Source organism: Camelina sativa, chromosome 16 (genome assembly GCF_000633955.1).
Source record: "Camelina sativa cultivar DH55 chromosome 16, Cs, whole genome shotgun sequence".
NCBI lineage: Eukaryota > Viridiplantae > Streptophyta > Magnoliopsida > Brassicales > Brassicaceae > Camelina > Camelina sativa.
In genome coordinates, this window is record NC_025700.1 from 14,136,575 (window position 1) to 14,158,920 (window position 22,346).

A 22,346-nucleotide genomic window follows, 5' to 3' on the forward strand; every position below is an offset into this window, starting at 1 on the left:
TTTTTTTTTTTTTTTTTTTTTTTGTAATAACTTTTTTTACAAGATGGTATAAATTGTAAAACCGGTAAATATTTTACGGTAACAAGAGAGATCCACCCCTTAAAGACTGGGAAGCAGTGAAGGTCATGTTGAAAAGATGTTATGTGAATATTAAAATTAAGCTATTCCGGCGAGTTTACTTCATAGGATCTGACAAATGAAATTTTATATAATAAATTTTACTTTCACTTTGCTACAAAATCTTGAAGGCAAATCACTTTCCCAGTCAGTAATGTTGATTAAATATTGTAGATTATTCATAGGTACTTAACTAATCCAGAGCGACCTAGGCAAAGTCTACATATTAATGTCAGTACACTTCTTACATGCTTTGAAGAAGAACAGAACAAAAAATGATAAAACAATGAGGCAAGTCTAGATAGATAATATACAAAGGTCAGTACAGTTCTTACTTAAACTGAAATAGAAGACGTGAGAATAAACAACAAAAACGAAATGAAAAAGCAAGACGAAAGCAAAATTTGAGACTCCTAACAAATATATTATATTATCAATAGAGGTGGTAATCAGAAACTAAAAAAGTATTATTCATATGTGTTCTTTATTTTTTTCTTGAACAACATTCAAATCTATTAAAGTCCCTGTTGAGATTAGATTGCTTCCAAGGTTAGGAACCAACGTTTTATCTTTAAACTTAAATATTCACCACTCTAAGATGTTAGCTAGAGTCATTTTCATTTAAATACGGGTATACTCGAAACTTTTAGCCATGTATGGATGAAAAATATGAAATTAGCAAATCCTCGTTTATGTATTATATCTTAGATATCTAATGGTTTTTCTAGTCATTCATTTATACAAACCCAGTTACCGATTAATATGTGTCAGAGTAATCGAGCAACTATAGGTTGGATCAATATCGGTTCATGCCAGCGTGTATTTGGACCATACTCAACTTTCCATGAACCAATTCAATAAATTGACAATGGCTAAATTGATCTATTCAGTTGATATATTATCTAAGGGAATATCTAATTAGTAGCTACAATTAGTTCATTTCCAAATATTGATTTTTCTTTCAGTAATTCTCAAAATTAAATACGAGTTCTTTGACATCTTGAGGCAGACGAGTTTTAAACTACCAAGAACTTTAAACAAATCCTAACAATCCTCTTTTCCAAAAAGCCAAACTTTAGACCCCATACACTAATGTTCAGTTTCACTTTTTTTTTTTTTTTGTCAAACATGTTCAGTTTCACTTCAGTTTGCAATGTAATTAATCAAGCATTACACATGTGTACATATAGTTTCTGGATGATCATAGTCCATCTCTTTGTTCTCTCTTTTACTTTTTCCTCAATATTTCATCATAACGCATATTCGTTTTGTGGCTCTTAATAGAATTTAAGGTTAGAGGAACAACTCTAAAATGGGAACAATACCACTTGTACACTTACGGAATTTACAAAAATATATATAATTGATCACTGGCTGAGAAGATAAAATAACATATGTATTTTACAAATAACACATATATAACTACAGAATTAATATACATTCAAGAGGAATGAAGTATTATTCTGGCTTACATGTTTAAATTTGATGCCCAGTCCTTGGAAAATATCAAGATTATGGGAGCCCTGCCAGAAGAAAAAGAGAAAGAAACACACGTCATCAAATGCATAAACATATGAATCATAATAATTTAGGCAAGAACCGGATCTTGAACTCCAAACTGTACCTCCGGGGAAACTGGTGTCGGTGACTGCACAAAAGGTTTGGTCAACAAAAGGGTTTTGCTCATAATTATAATCCACAAGAGGCAGATCAATGGTACTATAGTTGCTGCTTGAACCCTGATCTATTAACATAAATGCTCCAGTATCTTGATTGTAACTTTGATCCATATTGGTCGGCATGTTAATCTTCATCTTGGTTGAGATAGATTCTTGATTACCAAACTCTCCAATTGTTTCTTTGTAGAAAAAATGTGTCATTTCTTCTCCTTCGTTAGAGAATATAGACCTCTTGAATGAGTCCAAGGTTTCAGATTGTGTGATATCGGAGATGGTTTCTAGATTATTTCTTGATCCCTTTGATGAGATGTTGCTCAGCTCGTTGTTCTTCTTTCTCTTATCTGCCTTCTTGACCTCGCATACCACTTTTTTCCCGCAAGACTCGGGGCTCGAACCATACACCAAGCTGTTATCGCCATCCTCATCCTCCTCCTCCTCCACCTCTTCTTCTACATCGCCTCTGTTGTCTCCAAAATCTTCATTACCATTGTTGAGATTTTTTTTCCTGTACAACCTCTTTGATGGCTTTTCTCGATTTTTTGAGCAGCCAGTCTAGCGTTTTACTGGCTTTATCAAACCCCAACATATCCTGGAGATCAAAGAATTGGCGAGCAACACCAATAGAAAGCCTTACCCTCCTGTCTCTAAGACCTTGTGCCGTGTGAATCTTGCTGTGCCGGTCCTTCTTCACTGCCTTCTTGATTTCTCTCGACAACTCAGGAAGCACGAAACCTTGCTGATTCACAGCATCGTTTGAGTTAAAGGGCATGTAATCAATAAGAGACTTAGGAACTGATGATACCATTTGTCTAGGAGATGCTGTTAACTGTTGGTTGTAGGGATTACGGATGATGTCTTGATGGCCAGGTAGTGAAGAAAGGTAAAACGAGAGAGGGTATACTCCATTGTTACTACCATCATTCTTCGAAGACGACATCATCACCGACCTCAAGAACCTTCAAGAATCAAGAATCAATAATTAAGAATTAAGAATCAAGAATATGATTTTTTTTTTCTTAGAAACAAAACAATAACTTTCACATCATCAAAAAGAAAGATCAGAGAGAGACAGAGACTAAGCGTACGGTTTCTCACATCAAGAAAAAAAGAAGCTAAAGAGATATTAATGGTGAAAACTAACAAAAATGGTTAAGTGTACGGTGATGAAGACATGATTTTGTAAACTCTTAACTGAAGATCTGCCTGGAAAGATGAATTTTGGGTCTGATATAGAAATATCTCTTCTTCCTTTCTCACTCAATTACAGGTTTAGGGTTTACAACTTTTTTCTAGGGCTTCCAATTCCAGATCTAATATCTAGTTATGAGCTTATATATATTGGGGATATGATGATTGACCTCAAACTCAACTATTTTTAGCATCATCACAGAAATTTACTTTTACTACGTATACATACATATAGTAGCTAGGTACGCGCGTACCTTCGTATGAGTGCTCCGTAAAGGCAAATATCTAATAAACATGGCCCATAACAAGTTTAGAAATGGTCCAAAAACTAATAATTCAACAACAGAAAACGACATCTGAAGGGATTTGCTTCCATTTACATAATAAAAATCAGGCTTTCGAGAGTCAGGATTGAAGGCCATCGATGTTTGTTTATCGAGAGAGAAAAAACAAAAAAAAGGCGATCGATGTTCTTGAATCAGTAATCTCACTGTTTTTTTTCTTTAATCTGGATTTTAGACAAGATCTGCTATTGTTTTGTCCAGCGGGTTTTTAATTTTAAATGATTCAGAAAGAAAGGAAATTGAAAACATAAACATTATAATTATCCCTTTATTTAGGGTTTAGTTAAAAGGAAAAAAAAAAAAGCTTTAATGTGACCTGAGTTGTTTTCCCGTACGATTGAAGATGGTGAAAAGATATGTCGTTTTCAAATTTTCTTTTGACGTCCCAATCTATTAGTCAAGGGTTGTTCTTATGACATGGGCACAACCTAATAATATATTGTAACAATAAAAAAACCATTGAAACCATAACAATAGTATTTTAGTAGATTAATTAGGAAATATTAATCTCAATACGCTGGTTTTTTTTTTGTAGGTGAAATCAATACGCTGGTTTTAAAGGATAAAAAGGTTGAGAAATCTTTTTATTTTAATTCAATTTAAGTTAAAAAACATAAAGTTGATTTTTTTTTATAAAGGAAATTAAATAGATATTTTTAATGGTTTTTAACTTTCAAAGTTAAAAAATTTAGGGTTGATGACATGTCCTTGTACAAGTAGGGTTTAGATTTTAGTTTTTGGATTTAGTATTTAATTTTTAGAATTTGGAGTTTTGCATTAGAGTTTATATATACATTTTATGTTGTTTTGTTAATTTATATACTATTTTATATTTTACTTGATTAATTTGTGTTTTGTGGTTTTGTGTAGAACTATCAGAAGTATACACCGGATTGTTAAAACAAGCCATCCACAAACATAAAACTCTAAAAAAAGAATTGAAACTCAGATTGAAAACTTCGACTGAAAACTGGGGAATTGTAGAATAATCTCTCAAAAGGATGACTGATTTGAAAAGTACTAAGTAGCGAATAACAAATTGAGGAATTGTGAACCAAGTGTATTAATTAAGGAGATTAGCATATAGAAAAGAAAGGAAGACATATATAGTGAAGAAAGATTGTGTAGAAACATAGTGAAGTGATCCCAATGTGTGTAAATATAGAACACTTCCTGTAGTTGGATGGAATTAGTTCAAAAAAAAAAAAAAGCTGTAGTTGGATGGAGAAGAGCCTTTTAATGGTGGACTAGTTTTTGAAACTAATTTGTAGCAAACTTAAAATTTTGACAAAAATATATAAATAGCTACAATATTTTCCATAGCTATACAAACTATAAACTGTAGTGGTTGTTGCCTTTTTTGTTTGTTTTTGTTTTACATTGTTTCCTGTTTAATGGAAAAAATCATTTTTTAATTATTTTTTTTCTCTTAAAACTTATGTGGGGTTGTTTATATGAAAGAAAGAAAGATGTATATGTACCTAGATCTCTTATAATCTTCGTTTATTAAGGTGTTGATTGCCATTTGCGAAAGGTAACAATTGCTAGCATTTGGTACCAATCACACAAACCGTTTCCAATCGCTCCCAATCGCTTGAAATTACTTGCTGTAGATGAAAGATTGGAGAATGAGCCTTTTTAACAGTGGACTAGAAACGAGAGAGTATCAATAGAGAGGGGGTGTTGCCTTTTTGTTGTTTTTGTTTTCTTTTATTTCCTATTTAATGGAAAAAATTCATATTTTATTATTATTATTTAGTTAAGTCTCTGCCAATTCAATGTAATAACATGTGGGGATTTTTTTTTTATATAACAAATATGTGGGGTTGTTTATTAAAAAAAAGAAGTACATGCATGTACTAAGGTGTTTAGAGGCATGGGTGCATTTCACCCAAAATCTATAGCTCTTATGCTACTAATTTTATTTCAGATTAATTTATTTTTATTTATTTTTTCTTTTACAGAACAATCATCTTAAGACTTTTGATATTAATTATAAATTTACATCACCAAAAGGTCCAAAAACATTCAAGATTGACATTTGGCTTTTAATGCAAAAAAAAAAAAAACGATCTCTTCTAAAACCAAACTATTAATTAAGTGAAATCTATTTTTTTTTTCTAAAATCTTTTACAAAATATTGGTGTTATATTTCATAGAATTTGATGGTCATCAATTAAGTAAATGTAATATTGATAACAAAGATGTAAAAGATGACTTCCTTTAATTACATCTTAATGTCGTTTATGAACTCGTCAATTAAATAAATATAATATGTATAACAAACATATACCTTATTATTACGAGGATGAAATTAGGAAGAAAAAAGTGTTTGAGATTATGGATAGAGCCCGATGATCCTTCAAGCGGTGCTTTATTTCTTTATTTGAAAAAAAATCTTGAGACTTCTCTGAACTTACACCAGTCTATCTTGAATTTGTGTGAAATGGAATTGGTGTAGCGGATACGTAACGAGAGTAAATTGAAGATAGTGTGATACTCTAACAGAAACATCACTATCTCCTCAAAATTGAATTTGAGCTACAAGGGATTGTTGCAACAGTTCGAGTGGAATCAAACGGCTCATGATTTGCACATGTTATGGTACATGCCAAAGGAGAAATGTGCTGAGTACAATGAATGTGGGAGGTACGGATATTGTGATCCACTCACTTCGCCAATCTACAATTGCGTCAGAGGTTTCGAGTCGAGATTTGAAAAGGTGACATATGAAAGATGGTTGGGCGGGGTGTGTGAAGAACACCAATCTGAGTTGTGGCAGTGATGAATTTTCTTAAAACAGACCTTGATCAAGTTAGCTGAAACTAGTACAGCCTGTTGCCATTAAATGAATGAGACTCAAGGATTGCCAAGAGCGTTGCTTGAGGGACTGCAAATGTTTGGCGTTTGCTTCTGTTACAAATATTCAATGTTACAAATATCCAAACGAGTGGGATTGCATATATAGGTTAATATGAAGATAACATCTCATTGCCTGTACACAAATTTTCATCTAAGTAACATTTAATTTGACCCAAAAAAAAAAAAAAAAAAAAAAAAAAAAAAAAAAAAAAAAAAAAAAANACAATGCATGTTTCATTTTATTCTTATGTTTGTATTTTATAACCTGATATATTAGTTACTTATTATTACTTTTGAAAATAATGTAATAAAAACAACACTGCGATACAAACTCTCGTGTATAAGCATATATTTGTCTAGTAAACTGCACAATAAGTAACTACAGTATATATATACAGTAATAAAATATAAAATTTTCTTATACTATCTTGAGTTTCTATCTTCTAAATGTTTTAAAATATTTTCTGTAAAATTATTATATGTTTCTGTAATCAATTTAGAAAATGGTTTAAAAGGGAAAGGGGAGAAATGAAACAGTCGAAGATGGGCTGTTTGGATATAATGATGGGCTGCTAAAACGATTTGAGGAGTAATTTTGTCAGTACTTTTAATGACCCATTAACGAATATTTTGTGATCTGATTCCACAATGATGGACATTATGTGGAAGAGCCACACCCATTTTAGATCTGTCTCGAATTTTTAAATGTCCATGATGAATAACATATGTATGGGATATGACTATTTAACTTTGATTACTCGAATCTCCTGACCTTAAAACATATATTACTAATTTTCCATACAATGACGAAAACATACCGTTTAAGATCACATTTTGAAGTCCATGCTTTCCTAATAGATCCTAAAAATTGATAATTCTCAATGTATGATTCGAATTACTGGATTTAGTAGAATCGATACATTCTTTATATTGTATAAACTGGTTTCACACAATCAATTTGTTTATTAAGAAAAACAAATTCACTTAATATTGTTTTCTAGAAAAAATTGGATCAAAGCTTGAATTACCAAGGGGATCTTCTGATTTAATTGATCTTTGAAATTAATCGGTTTACCTTCGGTCTAGGTCGGTATATTGATGATGCTGAATCCCGCACCAACATTTACTAGATCTAAAAAAGTATAAATAGTATAGGTATTTATTATATAGTTATTAGAAACTTTAATTATCCTTGACTAATTCAATATTCAATATTTTTGTACTATTATAGATTTTTTCTGATAGTAATTCAATATATAAACTGTTTATCTAATTGTGGTAGCACTACAAGAAAACCTGCGATATGTGACAATTGGTTGTGACCAAAATTGTAGTCGCAAATATTAGCGACTACTTTGTAACGTATTTGTGACCAATTAACGACCAGCACCAATACCAAGACAAATGAGTCGCAAATTAACGACGATGCTGGGAAGTCGGCGAATAGTCGCAAATTGCGGATCCTTTTGCTACGCTTTTAAGACTGGTCCAAAAAAGGTCGTAGTTTGCGACTAATTTGGGACGGAAAGAACGGGGTTGCAAAAAGCCGTCACTAAATCGTCACAAAATAAGACTTATTTGTAACTCTCTTAAAGTTTTGTTGTTCCGTCACAAATCAATCGCAAAATAAATTTAGAAAACGTTGGAAACATTAGTATCTAACTCACCTAATGTTTGAGACGCCCAAAATGTAGTCGCAAAATCGTCACAAATATTCACCTGTCATAGTTTGTGACCACTTTGAGACGCAAAAAACTGATAAATGGGTAAAAACGTAATTTACACACGATTCATCTTCTTCTCTACAAACCCTAAGCGCCGCCTGTGCTTGCTACGAGTTTCAATCTGAAATTTTGGGGTTTTTCTGTTTTGTTGGGCATTTTCTTATGTGTTTTCATCAAAATGGAAAAAATCTATGGTTAATATATCGATTTGTAACCAAAAAATGAAGTTTTAGAGAGTTCTTTTTTTGGACTTATGAGCATCACCGCGTAGACCAAAATCGTCGCCGCCAACCACTTTCTAGTGCCTCCACGGCGCCTATTCAGCCGCCGTGGCCAATTTTTACAACCCCGTGACCGATTTTTACAACCTTGTGTTAGCCTAACTCAACTACTTCGTGGTGCGATCCCATAAATTTAGTCACAAAAGCATCACAAATATTTGCCTATATACCAAGCTCCCCTCACTCTTTGCTACTTTGGTTTGCGTAAGAAAAAAAAAATAGAGAGAACGAAAAAAAAAAGACAAAAAAAAAAATGTGGAATTCTAGATCAAGAGAGTGGATGTACAACCGGATTGATCCAAGGATAAACAATATCTCGAGAGAATATTCGGCGGGTGTTGATGAGTTTATCGAATTTGCTTGTTCTCAGCTGCCAATGGCCAAAAGAGGTAAAGGTAAAATCCCGTTCCCTTGCATAATTTGTGAGAACGAGAAGTCTTTGAAAGCAGATATTGTTTCGACGCATCTGCATGGTAGATGATTTATGCCACATTATTATGTTTGGTCTGAACATGGTGAAGATTATGATGTTACTGGGGCAGGAACAAATAGTCATTATGATACTGCAGATTATGCTAGCGGTAGTCAATTAGTAGAGCATGATATAGGGAATGTATATGCTGGGATGGCGAATGATGCATTTCAGGGTTCGACGACATTTAATGCAACTGATGGAAGTGGATATTATGTTCAGGAAGAACCGACTCATGAGGCAAAAAAGTTTTATGACATGTTAGATGCTGCGAATATTCCTATTTATGAAGGTTGTCGTGAAGGTCAATCGAAATTATCATTGGCTGCTCGATTCATTAATTTGAAAGTAGACCATAACATGTCCGAAAGTTGCGTGGATGGATGGGCTTAGTTGTTCAGGGAGTATTTACCAAAGGGTAACCAAGCAACTGGTTCATATTACAACACAAATTCTTTGTTTCGGAAGTTAGGATTGTCGTACTATACATATGATGTATGTATAGACAATTGTATGTTGTATTGGAAAGCAGACGAGAATTTGGAGCATTATAAGTTCTGCGCAAAACTGAGATACAAGACTAGTGATGGACGAACTAGAATACCATTCAGCCGTATGTGGTATTTACCTATTGGTGACAGATTGAAGAGGATGTATCAATCACAGAAAACTGCAGCAGCGATGAGATGGCAAGCTGAGCATGAGTCACAAGATGGAGTAATGTGTCATCCATCTGATGCAGCAGAGTGGAAGAATTTCCAAAAGCTTCATCCTTCATTTGCAGAAGAAAAGAGAAACATTTATCTTGGATTATGTACAGACGGATTTAATCCTTTTGGGATGTCGAAAAATCATTCGATGTGGCCCGTGATCATCACACCATACAACTTGCCTCCAGACATGTGCATGGGAAGTGAGTATCTGTTTCTTACGATACTAAATTCTGGACCAAATCATCCGCGAGCAGGTATTGATGTTTTTCTCCAACCACTAATCGAGGAGTTAAAGGAATTGTGGAGTAATGGAGTGGAAGCGTATGACATTTCATTAGATCAGAATTTCAACCTTAGAGCTGCTCTTTTATGGACAATCAATGTTTTTCCTGCATATGGTATGTTGTCGGGATGGACTACACATGGAAGAATATCGTGTCCGATTTGCATGGATGATACAAAGGCGTTTCAGTTACCGGCTGGTAGAAAGACATTTTGGTTTGACTGCCATAGAAGATTTCTTCTTGCAGGGCATTCACTACGAAAAAATAAAAAAGATTTTCTGAAAGGTAAGCATGCTTTAAACGACAATCCACCTCAATCTTTGACTGGTGAGCAAGTTCTATATGAGCGTATACGGCATGTGCGACCTCCTAAAACTTCTGAAGTTGGTGGAAATGGTCATGAAGTCAAGGTCGACGGCTATGCTACATGGCATAATTGGCATAAAGAAAGTATCCTTTGGGAGTTATCATATTGGCCGGATTTGACGCTACGACACAATCTTGACATGATGCATATCGAGAAGAATGTCCATAATAACATCATGTATACTGCTATGAATGTTAAAGACAGATCAAAAGACAATGTGAGGTCAAGAGTAGATATTGCACGATTTTGTGATCGGCCCAAATTGCATATGGATGATCGAGGAAAAGCTCCATTTCCTATTTGGAGATTGACGGCCAAAGCGAAACAATGTTTACTAGAATGGGTGAAAAACGATGTTAGATTCCCTGACGAATATGTAGCAGATTTAGTTAATTGTGTAGACGAAGAACAAAAGATATCCAGCAGGTTCAATAGTTCAATCATACCTAAATGATGAGATATCTTTCTTCTCAGAACACTACTTTGCTTCAAACATTTCTACAGCTAGGATTCGAAGGTAAAATCAATTTATGTATATTTATTACATTATCTTATTATTTATATGTAAATGCTAAAATTGTTCTTCTTTCAGGGCAAAACAATATGATGCAGGTGAAGTGCCCAGATATCCTATACCGGTACCGGATATATTCACACAAGCTGGACGTCCTAGTGGAGTAAGTAGTGAAATTTGGTTAAGTGAAAAAGTTTACAAATGCGCACATGCATATGTTCTACGGATTTGTGATTACTTCCGGCCGCATGAGAGGTAATTATTAAGTCAATGCTTATAAATAGTTTGTGCAACGATATTGTCTTGATATTTGTTTCTCTCTTATTTGTATTACTTAGATTGTTAGAAGCGCAAATTCAATATGAATATCCAGAATTGTCTGATGAAGAAGTCACATCAAAAAGAGATGAAGATTTTGCTTCCTGGATTCGACAATATGTAAGTCATTAATATCTATATTGCCTACTTAATATTTTCTTTTATTTGTCTTAAATATGATGTTAATATGGTGGATTATGTAATATAGGTTAATACAATGAGAGATCAGGAGTCTTTTCCTCCATGGGTTTATGATATAGTCGAAGGTCCTGAAAATTGTGTCATCTCGTGGCCCGTTTATTTTACAAGAGGTTACCTGTTTCACATCCAAGATCACGGACGTACGAAAAAGACAATGCATTATGGTGTATGTGTCAAAAGACAAAACTATTCAGAAGATTCAGAAGAGGATGATTTTTATGGAATCTTGGAAAATATCATTGAACTTCAATATCCAGGTTTTTTAGGATTAAAGATCACCCTCTTCTACTGTAAATGGTATGATCCTACTATTGGTAAAGGCACTCGAGTAAGAGATGGAGGCATTGTTGACGTGCTCGAATCAGGGAAATATCATAACTNGATCATGAGTCTTTTCCTCCATGGGTTTATGATATAGTCGAAGGTCCTGAAAATTGTGTCATCTCGTGGCCCGTTTATTTTACAAGAGGTTACCTGTTTCACATCCAAGATCACGGACGTACGAAAAAGACAATGCATTATGGTGTATGTGTCAAAAGACAAAACTATTCAGAAGATTCAGAAGAGGATGATTTTTATGGAATCTTGGAAAATATCATTGAACTTCAATATCCAGGTTTTTTAGGATTAAAGATCACCCTCTTCTACTATAAATGGTGTGATCCTACTATTGGTAAAGGCACTCGAATAAGAGATGGAGGCATTGTTGACGTGCTCGAATCAGGAAAATATCATAACCATGAACCATTTATTTTAGGTAAAGTTCTGTTAACCAAACGTTGGTGTTTATATGCAGCAAACACTTATGAATTAATTTTACTTTGCAGGGTCTCAAGCTGATTAAGTTTGTTATCTTCCATACCCGTACATTAAACGACCCCGAAAAGTGTGGCTCTCAGTTCTCAAAGTCAATCCTAGGAATGTTGTTCAAGGAAAATTCATCAACGCGAATGAGTTAGTTATATTGCAGCAAACAACTGATGATGGATTGACGGGTTTGATTGAAGAATTCGTCGTTGACAGTTTGGTTGTCGACCATCTTCCCGATGAATTCAACGATTTTGAAATCGAAGACGCAGAAGCAGAAGACGAATTCCAATGTAATGCTTCAACATATGAAGAAGAAGATGATGATGATGATGATGATGTCAATGAGGATGATGAGAATTAAGAATTTTCTTAACATTTAATGTGTGTTTGTGAAACAAAACTAATGTATGATATTTATTAGATTGTAATATCATGTTCAAATGGTGAAACATAACTAATTAATGTATGCAATTTTTAAAAACAATATAAGCTATATATAGTAGATATATATTGGTTAATGTTAACAATACTCGAATTGTTACAATGGCTCAATGGTAATCAACCCTCATTTATATATATAAAAGACCAAGTTTCGAACCAGGGTAAGAACCTTTTCATATATATGTTTTAATTGTGACAACACAACAGGCGTCGCAAATTAGTCGTTAACGCGTCACCTATTTGTGACTTATTTGCGACTAACACCTGAGTTCGGGACAACTTTGTAACGACTTTACGACGCTCATATTTTTCTTGGACATTTCTCTATTCAAATTTATACCATTGTCAATATTAGATGTCTTCTAATATTACAACAACCTTAGACATGGAAAATATAATCAATGGCATACAAATATTATAGAATTCTAAACATTTATAAGAATTTCTTAAAAATCTTAAACATTGCTTAATATATTGGGTAATGTTTACTAATGCATTGTAATGATCATAACTTAAATGCATTTCATGATTATAGTCATGTAAAGGATTAATCTTGCTCTATTTTTGTAATTTCATTGATTCTAACAGTTTAGATGGACTGTAGATCGATCAAAAGCTTTAAAATTCATTAGAAATTTCGTGACTCTTTAGAATAGTCACAATAAGGTATCATTTTTTTGACTGTTTCTTGACGCAGTTACAAAGCGGTCGTAAATTAGCTACAAAACGACGACGACTTTGCGACCACCGCCTAAGTTCGGGACCATTTTACGACTAACACCTGAGTTCGGGACGACTTTGTAACGCTTTTGCGACGCTCGTATTTTACTTGGACATTTATCTATTCATATTTTTACAATTGTCAATATTATAAGTCTTATAATGACTCCAACAACATTATACTTGCAAAATATAATCAGTGGCATACAAATATTATAGAATTCTAAACATTTGTAAGAATTTCTTAAAAATCTTAAACATTGCTTAATATATTAGATAATGTTTAGTAATGCTTTGTAATGATCATAACTTAAATGCATTTCATGATTATTGTCATGTAAAGGATTAATCTTGCTCTATTGTTGTAATTTCATTGATTCTAACAGATTAGATGGACTGTAGATCAATCAAAAGCTTTAAAATTCATTAGAAATTTCGTGACTCTTTAGATTGGTCACAATAAGGTAGCGTTTTTGAGTCTGTTTCTTGAAGCAGTTACAAAGTGGTCGTAAATCAGCTACAAAAAGACGACGACTTTGCAACCACCGCCTGAGTTCGGCACCACTTTGCGACTAACACCTGAGTTCGGGACGACTTTGTAACGCTTTTGCGACGCTCGTATTTTACTTGGACATTTATCTATTCATCTTTTGACAATTGTCAATATTATAAGTCTTATAATGACTCCAACAACATTAGACTTGGAAAAATAAGCAATGCTATAGTCAACTTATGGTTTTGTATTTTTTTATAATTAATCAAACCATAACATGTAACATATGTAATGTTAAGTAATGAGTTTGCAATTTCATAACTTACAAGCATTGCATGTGTTTTTACTAATTTAACTTGCTAGACTTTTAATTATTGTAATATCATCCTTACATCACAATAGATAGGTGTTATTTCGATCATAAGTTAAGAAATTCGTTACAAACATTTTGTGACTCTTAGATGTTAGTCACAAATTCGTCTCTCTTTGCTACACTTTGCGACTTATTAGCGACCATTTCAAACTTCTTTGCGACTGTATTGCGACATAATTGCGACGGATGATTTTCAGATTAAAATTTCGGGTTTTTTTTTAGCGGCAAAACCTCCCTCCTAATATTTGATTATAATTAATATTTTTGAGATCCTTTTGTGACTACGTAAGATTTCTAAAGTTAAAACAAAACCCATTCGACACTTAGTAAATATCGACATAACGTTTTAGATCTATGGTTTTGCTCTCTTGCTCTCAACCCGAAACTCTCTCTTCAATCTCTAACCAAATCTCTCTATTTCGATCGATTTCTCTCATACTCTAAACCCAATCTCTCTGTATTCTCTTTGATTGCTCCTAATGGCTGGTAAATCGACCAAAGGACGAGGAGGGAAGTCTGTTGCTCCCCGAGCTAACAAGGCGCCAAGAATTTCAGGCAAATCGGCCCAGATTTCAGGCAAGTTGCCCCACACGCGGCGGTTCAAGTCAGCGTTTCAAGTGCTCCCACACGCGGCGGTTCAAGCTATTCGAAACGTCCTCTCACACAAGGCGGTGGAAAAGTATACGTAGGTAGAAAGTCATCTTCTTAGTCGTCTACCCTCTCTTCAAACGCCACACCTTCCGGTTCTCCGTCTCCGTCATCTCATCCACCGCGTCAGACCGTTTTTCCGCCGGTGCATCTTCAAGCGTCTACTTCTGCTCCACAAGCTTTTCCGACAAACCTGCCATCTCTTTCTCCTCCACAACAGACCCAGAGAGAACTGTCAGATACTAATCCTCCACAATTTCCCCCGAGACAACGACCATGGAATGAAGCAAATCTTCCGCAACACGACCAAGCACCTCCACCTTGTCAGCCACTGTTCGATGAGGATGAGTATATGGAAGAGGAACAACCTGAGAGTGATGAAGATTCTAGTGATGGCGAATGGGAATGTCCACCAGAAGCTCGAGAACCACCGATGCCGCTAGACTATGAAGCTTTGATTGACGGTTTGTTGCAGCTTCCTGGGCGAAATCATCTACCAGTCTTGAGTAAGGACCTTATTGAAGGCGTTGAGACCATCTGGTAAGGAATCTTGGCTTCTCGTTTGAGTAATTTCTGTTTGAGCTTTTGAATTTGTGTTTGACTTTATGATATTTGTGTTGAAGTTTGCATTTGGATAGAGTTAGCTTTTGATTCTTTGACTGGTTAGAGTTAGCTTTCCATTCTCTCTAATGTCGATTTGTGATTCTGATTCTAGCTTGGATTTTGTAAGTTTTTCGGTTTTTGATTTAGATTTAGATTTCATTTGATTTAGATTTCTCTGATTCTAGCTTCAGCTTGTATAATGTGTTGTGTTTCATGATCGTCCAAGTAGCAGGTTAAAGATAAATTTGTACTTAGTTTTGTTTGGGAACAAAACTGTTTCTGTAATTTTGTTTATCTACTTTATATTTCCTTTCTTACAGGTTTACCAGGGACAAGGGTAAATTGTCTAGAGTGATTTCCACAATATTCAGAAGGAAGTTTGATGGTCCTTACTATAGCTGGAGTGTTACTCCTCTCCATATTCAAGAGAGATATTTCAGGAAATTTGCGGTAAGTATTGTATCTCTTACCATTGTTTGCTGTCCAATCAGATTACTAGTGTATTAACAATTTTCAATTTTTTGTTTGTAGAAAAAGTATACTTGGGATGGAGCTATTACTGATCTTGTCAAGCAAGGATTCTTAAAGATCGCCAAGAAACGCATGAAAGGAATTGTCAGTCAAGCTAAAACGGGAGGCGTCAAACCTATTTGGATTACCAAAAAGCTTTGGAAACACATGTGGAGGCATTGGGTCACCCCTGATGCAGTGGAGAAGAGTGAAAATGCATCGCTCTCTCGTAACTCTGATCGTGGCGGTCTTGGTGTTCACAAACACTTATCGGGCCAGAAGTCTTACTTGCAAGTTCAGCAAGAATTGGTAACATACTTTCCTATTAGTTTTGCTGATTCAAATCACCAACCTAACATTTACTTTATATGATTTCTTTCTTTAACCTTTGCTATTTTTGTAGGAGGAGGAATTGGGTTGGCCAGTTTCTCTTGGAGAAGTATTCCTGAGAACACATACAAGGCCTGATGGAACATTTGTCGATCAAAAAGCAAAACAAGTAGTTGAAGCATACGAGAAAAACTTGGGAGAAATCATGACTCAAATGGATGGGGATGGGCCAGCAAATTCTGAGAACTCATCTGAAACCTCAACTCATCGGAATCTCTCTATTGATCAACATAATGAGATCTTTCTAAAGGTAATTTATGTCTAACTCTTCTGAACATTGTCTCTGCCTATGACCTGTGACTGGTTGTCATTATTTTACACCTAGAGCTTGATGCTACTTTCAGATTTTTTGGCTTTTTAAGCATTTTCTGTTCATGTTTTCAGTGTACTCAAACAGATGACAAAGGAAATCCTTTTGGGCTTGGACGACTTGCTGAAACCATGGCCAAAGGGAAAAGAAAAGAGAGTTGTGAAAGCTTTCTTCCTCATCTATGTTGGAGTTGCATCAGAAACTTGAAGATGCTCGTCGTAAGCTCATGAAACAAAATGAAGAATACCAACAAGCCCTTTCTCGACTCTCAACCTTGGAGCACCTTTTCTCATTCATGAAGAAAAAAGATCCAGAATCAGCTGACTATATGGATGCTCACCAACCACCACCAGCAATTACACCTGTAACTGCCGCAGACACTGCACCAGCAACCGGAGAAGGCACTACACCAGCCACCGGAGAAGGCACTACACCAGCCTCCATACCTGCCAATGAACAAACCGTCAATGAAAACAGTTCAGTCATTCGCTCTACCTCTCAGAATTAATCTTCTTCTACTCTTCTAAACTTGTTGTTTATGTTTGTGTTCTCTTTTGGAATTATCTCTTTTGTTGGAAATTGAATTATCTCTTCTGAGACATGAATGTTGTTTGGAACATGAATGTTGTTAATGTTTTGGTTATGGATTTTGTTTTTTGGTCAATATGGTGTTTTAGGTTTCAAATTTCAATTGTCAGGATTTTTAGCGTTTGATTTCAGCTTTCTAAATTGGTAAAACAATAATAGTAGTGACTACCTGGTTACAAATAAGTCTCAAAATTGTGACTAATTTCAGACCAAAACAATTACACAAGCTAACAAAATCGTTGCCAATACGTTACAAATTTCTGACCACCCAATGTCTCTCACACATTAGTCGCAAAATTTTCACACTCTTTTCTCACTGTTTTGCGACTAATGACACGCTCATTTCTCTCCAAACCAGGAGTCTCTAATTCGTCTCAAATACACATGAATCACAAAAGCGTCACAAATACGTCGTCAAATTTACCACTATCTTGCGATTAAATTGAGACGACCTTTATCACTTATTTGCGACCACATTTTCGTCATGATTCCCCGACGCACAACTCGTCCTAACGTAGTCGTATATACGCGTTTCCAAATTCAGTCACGTTTTGGTCTTTAATTTACGACTAAAAGTTATAGTCTTAAAGGAGTCGCTTATAAATGACCAAATTTAGTAGTCACCAAATCGTTGCAAAATTGCGACACTTTCGCGACGCTTGTCATTTTGCGTCGAGAAATTTGTGACTACTAGAGGTCATCGCTCAAAACGTCGTAAACAGGTGTTTTGCGACCCATTTGTGACGATTACCGGTGTCACAAAACGCAGGTTTTCTTGTAGTGTAGGTTGCTCGACATGAGATATGACATTCGGGAGCCGGATTGTCATAGTTCTAATTAAGCATTATGGGATATTTGTAACGGGTCTGGTGAAACGTCGGAAAGTGAGTGAACTTGAAAACCAAATGCTTTTGACGAGGGTTCCAATCCAACGTCTCTGCCACAAAGCCATGGGTCTAGCATTCGTTGGGATTACTGCTTAGATTTTAACGATGACGATTAGATTTTAGTTTTCTCATTTTTGTATATGTTAATGATGTGTAATAGTTTAAGGCTTTTGTCTAGTTTTTATTTGGGAGGCCCATTGATATAGTAGAAATTAAAATATATATTATGGGAAAATCACATTTTAAACTTTTAACGTGTCATTGAGTAGCACTTTAAACCTTGAGATATTTTCACTAACACTATAAACCTTTAAAATGATTTCACTAACACTTTAAACCTTAAAATTAACTTTCCTGTTTGTACCGCCACGAAAGATTATGGAATAGTAATATCCGTCAACGTGAAATAGTTAAACTATGCTGGTTTTATTTAAATACTTATTTAAATTTTTTAATTTAATTTAATTATTTATAACAATTGATAAAATATAAAAATATATCAAAGCAAAAAAATGAAGAATCAGAGATAAGGTTAAAACATTTGACAAATGTAAAATTGAAGACGACAATAGATTTAAAAGATTCACTGGTTTCCTGTGAGAAGTCAATCGATTTGAATCAGAATCCAGTGGAGATATATTTATTAAAAAAATTAATAATGTGAAAATAACATCGTAAAAGTTATGTTTACAATGAAGATGAACACAATTTTTTTTTTTATCTTTTTTTTAATTCATAAAACTAAATATAATTAAAAATTAAATTAAACCAACATAGTTTAACTATTTCGCGTTGACGGATATTATTATTCCGTTATTTTTTATGGCGGTACAAAAATGAAAATTAGTTTTAAGGTTTAAAGTGTTAGTAAAATCAGTTTAAAGGGTTAAAATATTAGTAGAATCATTTTAAAGGTTTATAGTATTAACAAAATTCTCTCGAGGTTTAAAGTGGTATCTGATACTTTGAAGGTTTAAAACGTGATTTTCCCTATATATTATTGGTATCTACCTACCCTTTAGTACTTGATCATATATATACAAAATGCTAAAGCGACGACGAAATAGTAGGTAGTATCAGTCCGATAAGAATATACACTATAGTTGCCGAAAGAAATATAGGACGAGTTAATCCCGTGGACATATACAATTTATTAATAGTATTGTTGTCTTTCACTAAAATGGAGTATAACGTTTTTACATTTGCAACTCAAACGAGTATGGAGATATCGCTGCTTCATAAAAAGGTTGTGTGAGATATCGTTTTCATTTTCAGCATCTGGCTCTATTTGGGAATAAGGAATATGTTATAGTTTTTAATCAGTTTAAGAAGATAAACTAGTATTATCATCATTACAGATTGTAATTTTTGTTCAATTTTGCTTTCTACTTACAATGACAATACATAATTTATATGCATTCAAAAATACATTTTATGTAAAATATATTCATTACAAAAGTTGATTCCAAATCTGTCCTTCAAAACTAGTATGTCATTCGTATACACTTGCAGCACAAGTCTTTCTTGAAGAAGTAAATTCATCTTAATGTATATGTGCAGCAACAACAAAACTTAATGTGCATGAACAATAGCATCTATCAAAACAAACGGCGCCAATATCATATACCCAACGATAGTAATCAAACCCTTCAAATTATATAACCTTATAGAAAAACAAATGGTAATTGGATCAAGAACAAATAAGTAAGCTAATTAGCTCCTTTGATGCATGTATTTTCTTCTCTATGATTAGGTGTATCTCACTATAGGAGTAGGAGGCACCAATGGTTGTAAAATGGGTTCCAACCCTTTTGGAAACATGAATGACAAACGTATGTGTTGTTGGAAAAACAAAAAAAAAAAGCTAAACTCAAGATCAAGTTTACCTTTAAAATAATTTTGTACTGAGTCTATCTTTTGAGTCCGAATATTCTCTTTTTATTGATTATTTTTTTTTTAGAAAATTTTGTGTATGAATATGTGCACACACAACACAACCGGAATATCATTACAAAGTAAGATCCATTTCATAAGAAAACAAAAACAGAGAGAAGAAAGAAAGTAAAAATTGGAAATCAAACTTTGAGAAGTGTTGTGTAGAAGTTTCTTTATAAAACTTTTTTTGCTTTCAACAGCCTAGAATTATAACTAAAAGAATATCTAATTGTATATAATTACAAGAACAGAATCTAGTTGTACTAAAAGTTAAACCACCGGCCTGATCGAAATATATCGATTCTAATCGTCCTTTTGTGTCCAAGACTAATGAGTAATGACCAAGGGTGACTAAAATGTCTAATTTATCGCAAGGTGATGGGTCCTATCGAAAACACAAAACAAGAGATGATGTGGCGATCCGATCTGATGGTATGTGGGTCTCAGCCTCAGGACATTGGCCTTTGCCCGTGGGCAGACATAAAAGCTGTCATCACTAAGAGTATCCTTTGGCACGTTCTCATTGGTAAGGCTTGAATATCTTGTCAGTTCTTCTGAATATGATAGTAATGCATTATTTCATTACATATCACCCAAACTCGGTAATAAGACACAATGCAAAACAGTAATGACCAGTGACTCATTTCTCTTTTTTACTTCTTATACAAATCAAGACTTGTTATTTTCATGAAATGCCTTTTTCTAATTCTGTCAATGATCTATGGTCATTTTTACGTAGGGGGAAAACTATGAATACACAAATGAAAACAGTGTCCTTTAATCATTTTGCCATCGAATTTAAGTCACTGGGTCCAAACAAACACATGTGCATGAAGGTTCAAAAATAGGAGCAAGATATGAAAAAGTTTGATCTGATTGATATGGGATTTCTTTCATATTCGTAAATGCCAAATTAAATTCTATTCAAAATTTGGTAATTTTACGTATAAATTTTAAATTTGCACCCAAAAAAAAACGTATATATTTTAAATATCAAAATGGTTATTGAATACTATCATTTAGAACTGGTGTACATGGATACATGCTATAAACACTTTATTTCTTTTTTTAAAATGTTTTAAATCATTTTAGGATGAAACTACACATCAAATTATTAATTTTTGGTTTTATAATTTATACTTGTAATTAATGTTTATAACATATTATTGTTAAATGCCACAACAACATGAAAGACTTGAGTTAGAGACGAGGAAATCCCTCTCACAACTACACTCTGTAAGCATTTACAAACTTTGATTATAACTTGTCTCTCCTTACTCTAGCTATATCATACACTAACAATATTAAAGAAGATTCTACTTGTAACTTTTCATACTAACTCAAAAGTTATTATCCTAACTGATAATCGAGTAACAACTCAGGAAATACATCTCCAGCTTGCGAACTCCGCTCACATCACAAATCGCCACAACCACAAAGATCCGATCCCTTTCTTCAATCAAACTGTTGTACTACCAACATTGATATTGTCTATATGCATGTGCACATATACATATGCGTGAAAATATAACGGCATATAAGTTGCAAGTTAGTCATGCCAGCAAATGAGCATGACCACACATCTTCTGATGATGTAAAGCCTTCCCTTCTGCTCTTTCAAGTATCCTCCGAGCTTTTTGCTGCATGGCGTCTTCTNNNNTCTTCTTCTTGGTTTCTTTCATGATTAAAATAACTCTAGAGACAGAGATATATAGAGGTATATAGAAAATGAGAGAGAGAGTTCGGGGGAGAGAGAGTCTGTGAATGAGAGGGAGAAAGAGATGCCTTAGCAGTAGCACAGAGAGAGATGTTGTGCAAATGAGTAGGACTTAACTTATATATACTCACATCACATACATGCATATCTACTATGTAGGTAGGCAGATATATGTATATATATACGTAATACCAATTATAGATGAAAAGAAATAGAAATAAGTAACAAGAAGACTGTATCCCATACTTTCTCTCATCATGCATTGAATATTATTATTCTATTTTTATTTTTTATAAAAGCACTTGAGATGTAAAGTGGAATCTACAAAAAAGGCTCTCTCTCTATTAATTAAGGGTATGCCATATCAATATTTCTAAGAAGTAACAAGATTACAAAGGAATCAAAGCAACCCCACGCGCATTATGTTCTTTTGCTCTTGTAAATTGATAACTTCGGTAGCTGTCAATGTCATTGTGTGTTGGGTCCATCATGAATGACACTTCCAACCCTTAATTAACCAAAGATCTGAAGACTCTGGTTCTCAAAATAGCAACTGTTGATTCATTAAATAGAAGACTTACTTGCCGGCCAAACACAATAAATTTACAATCAGCCGGTTATTAAGATGGGGTATTGAACCTAACATTTAAAGGATTTTAAAGTATTCTTATTCAATTGAGAATTTTAAAAAATTTTATGAAATCTTATGTTATTCAATTAAGATTTATATAAATTTTTTTAAAATAATTCAAAATCTCTTGTTATTCAATTAATTGTTTATAAATCCAACTTTAAATCTCTTGTTATTCAAAATATCACAACTTTCTTTTAAAATGCTACTTTGAATGATTTTAAGG

At 33.9% G+C, this 22,346-nt stretch overlaps 2 protein-coding genes and 1 pseudogene across 2 annotated transcripts; 1 reads left to right on the forward strand and 2 right to left on the reverse strand.

The window, feature by feature from the left end:
- On the reverse strand, positions 1,492-3,116 carry LOC104750519 (annotated as a pseudogene).
- On the forward strand, positions 8,449-11,482 carry LOC104753654. The gene is made up of 6 exons (XM_010475876.1): positions 8,449-8,668; positions 8,738-8,971; positions 9,200-10,457; positions 10,624-10,800; positions 10,884-10,983; positions 11,072-11,482. Exons 1-6 carry the CDS (start codon positions 8,449-8,451, stop codon positions 11,480-11,482), a joined length of 2,400 nt encoding a protein of 799 aa, XP_010474178.1.
- Positions 21,322-21,635, reverse strand: LOC109129503. Its single transcript, XM_019237767.1, has 2 exons — positions 21,630-21,635; positions 21,322-21,447 (listed from the first exon to the last, which is right to left on the reverse strand). Exons 1-2 carry the CDS (start codon positions 21,633-21,635, stop codon positions 21,322-21,324), a joined length of 132 nt encoding a protein of 43 aa, XP_019093312.1.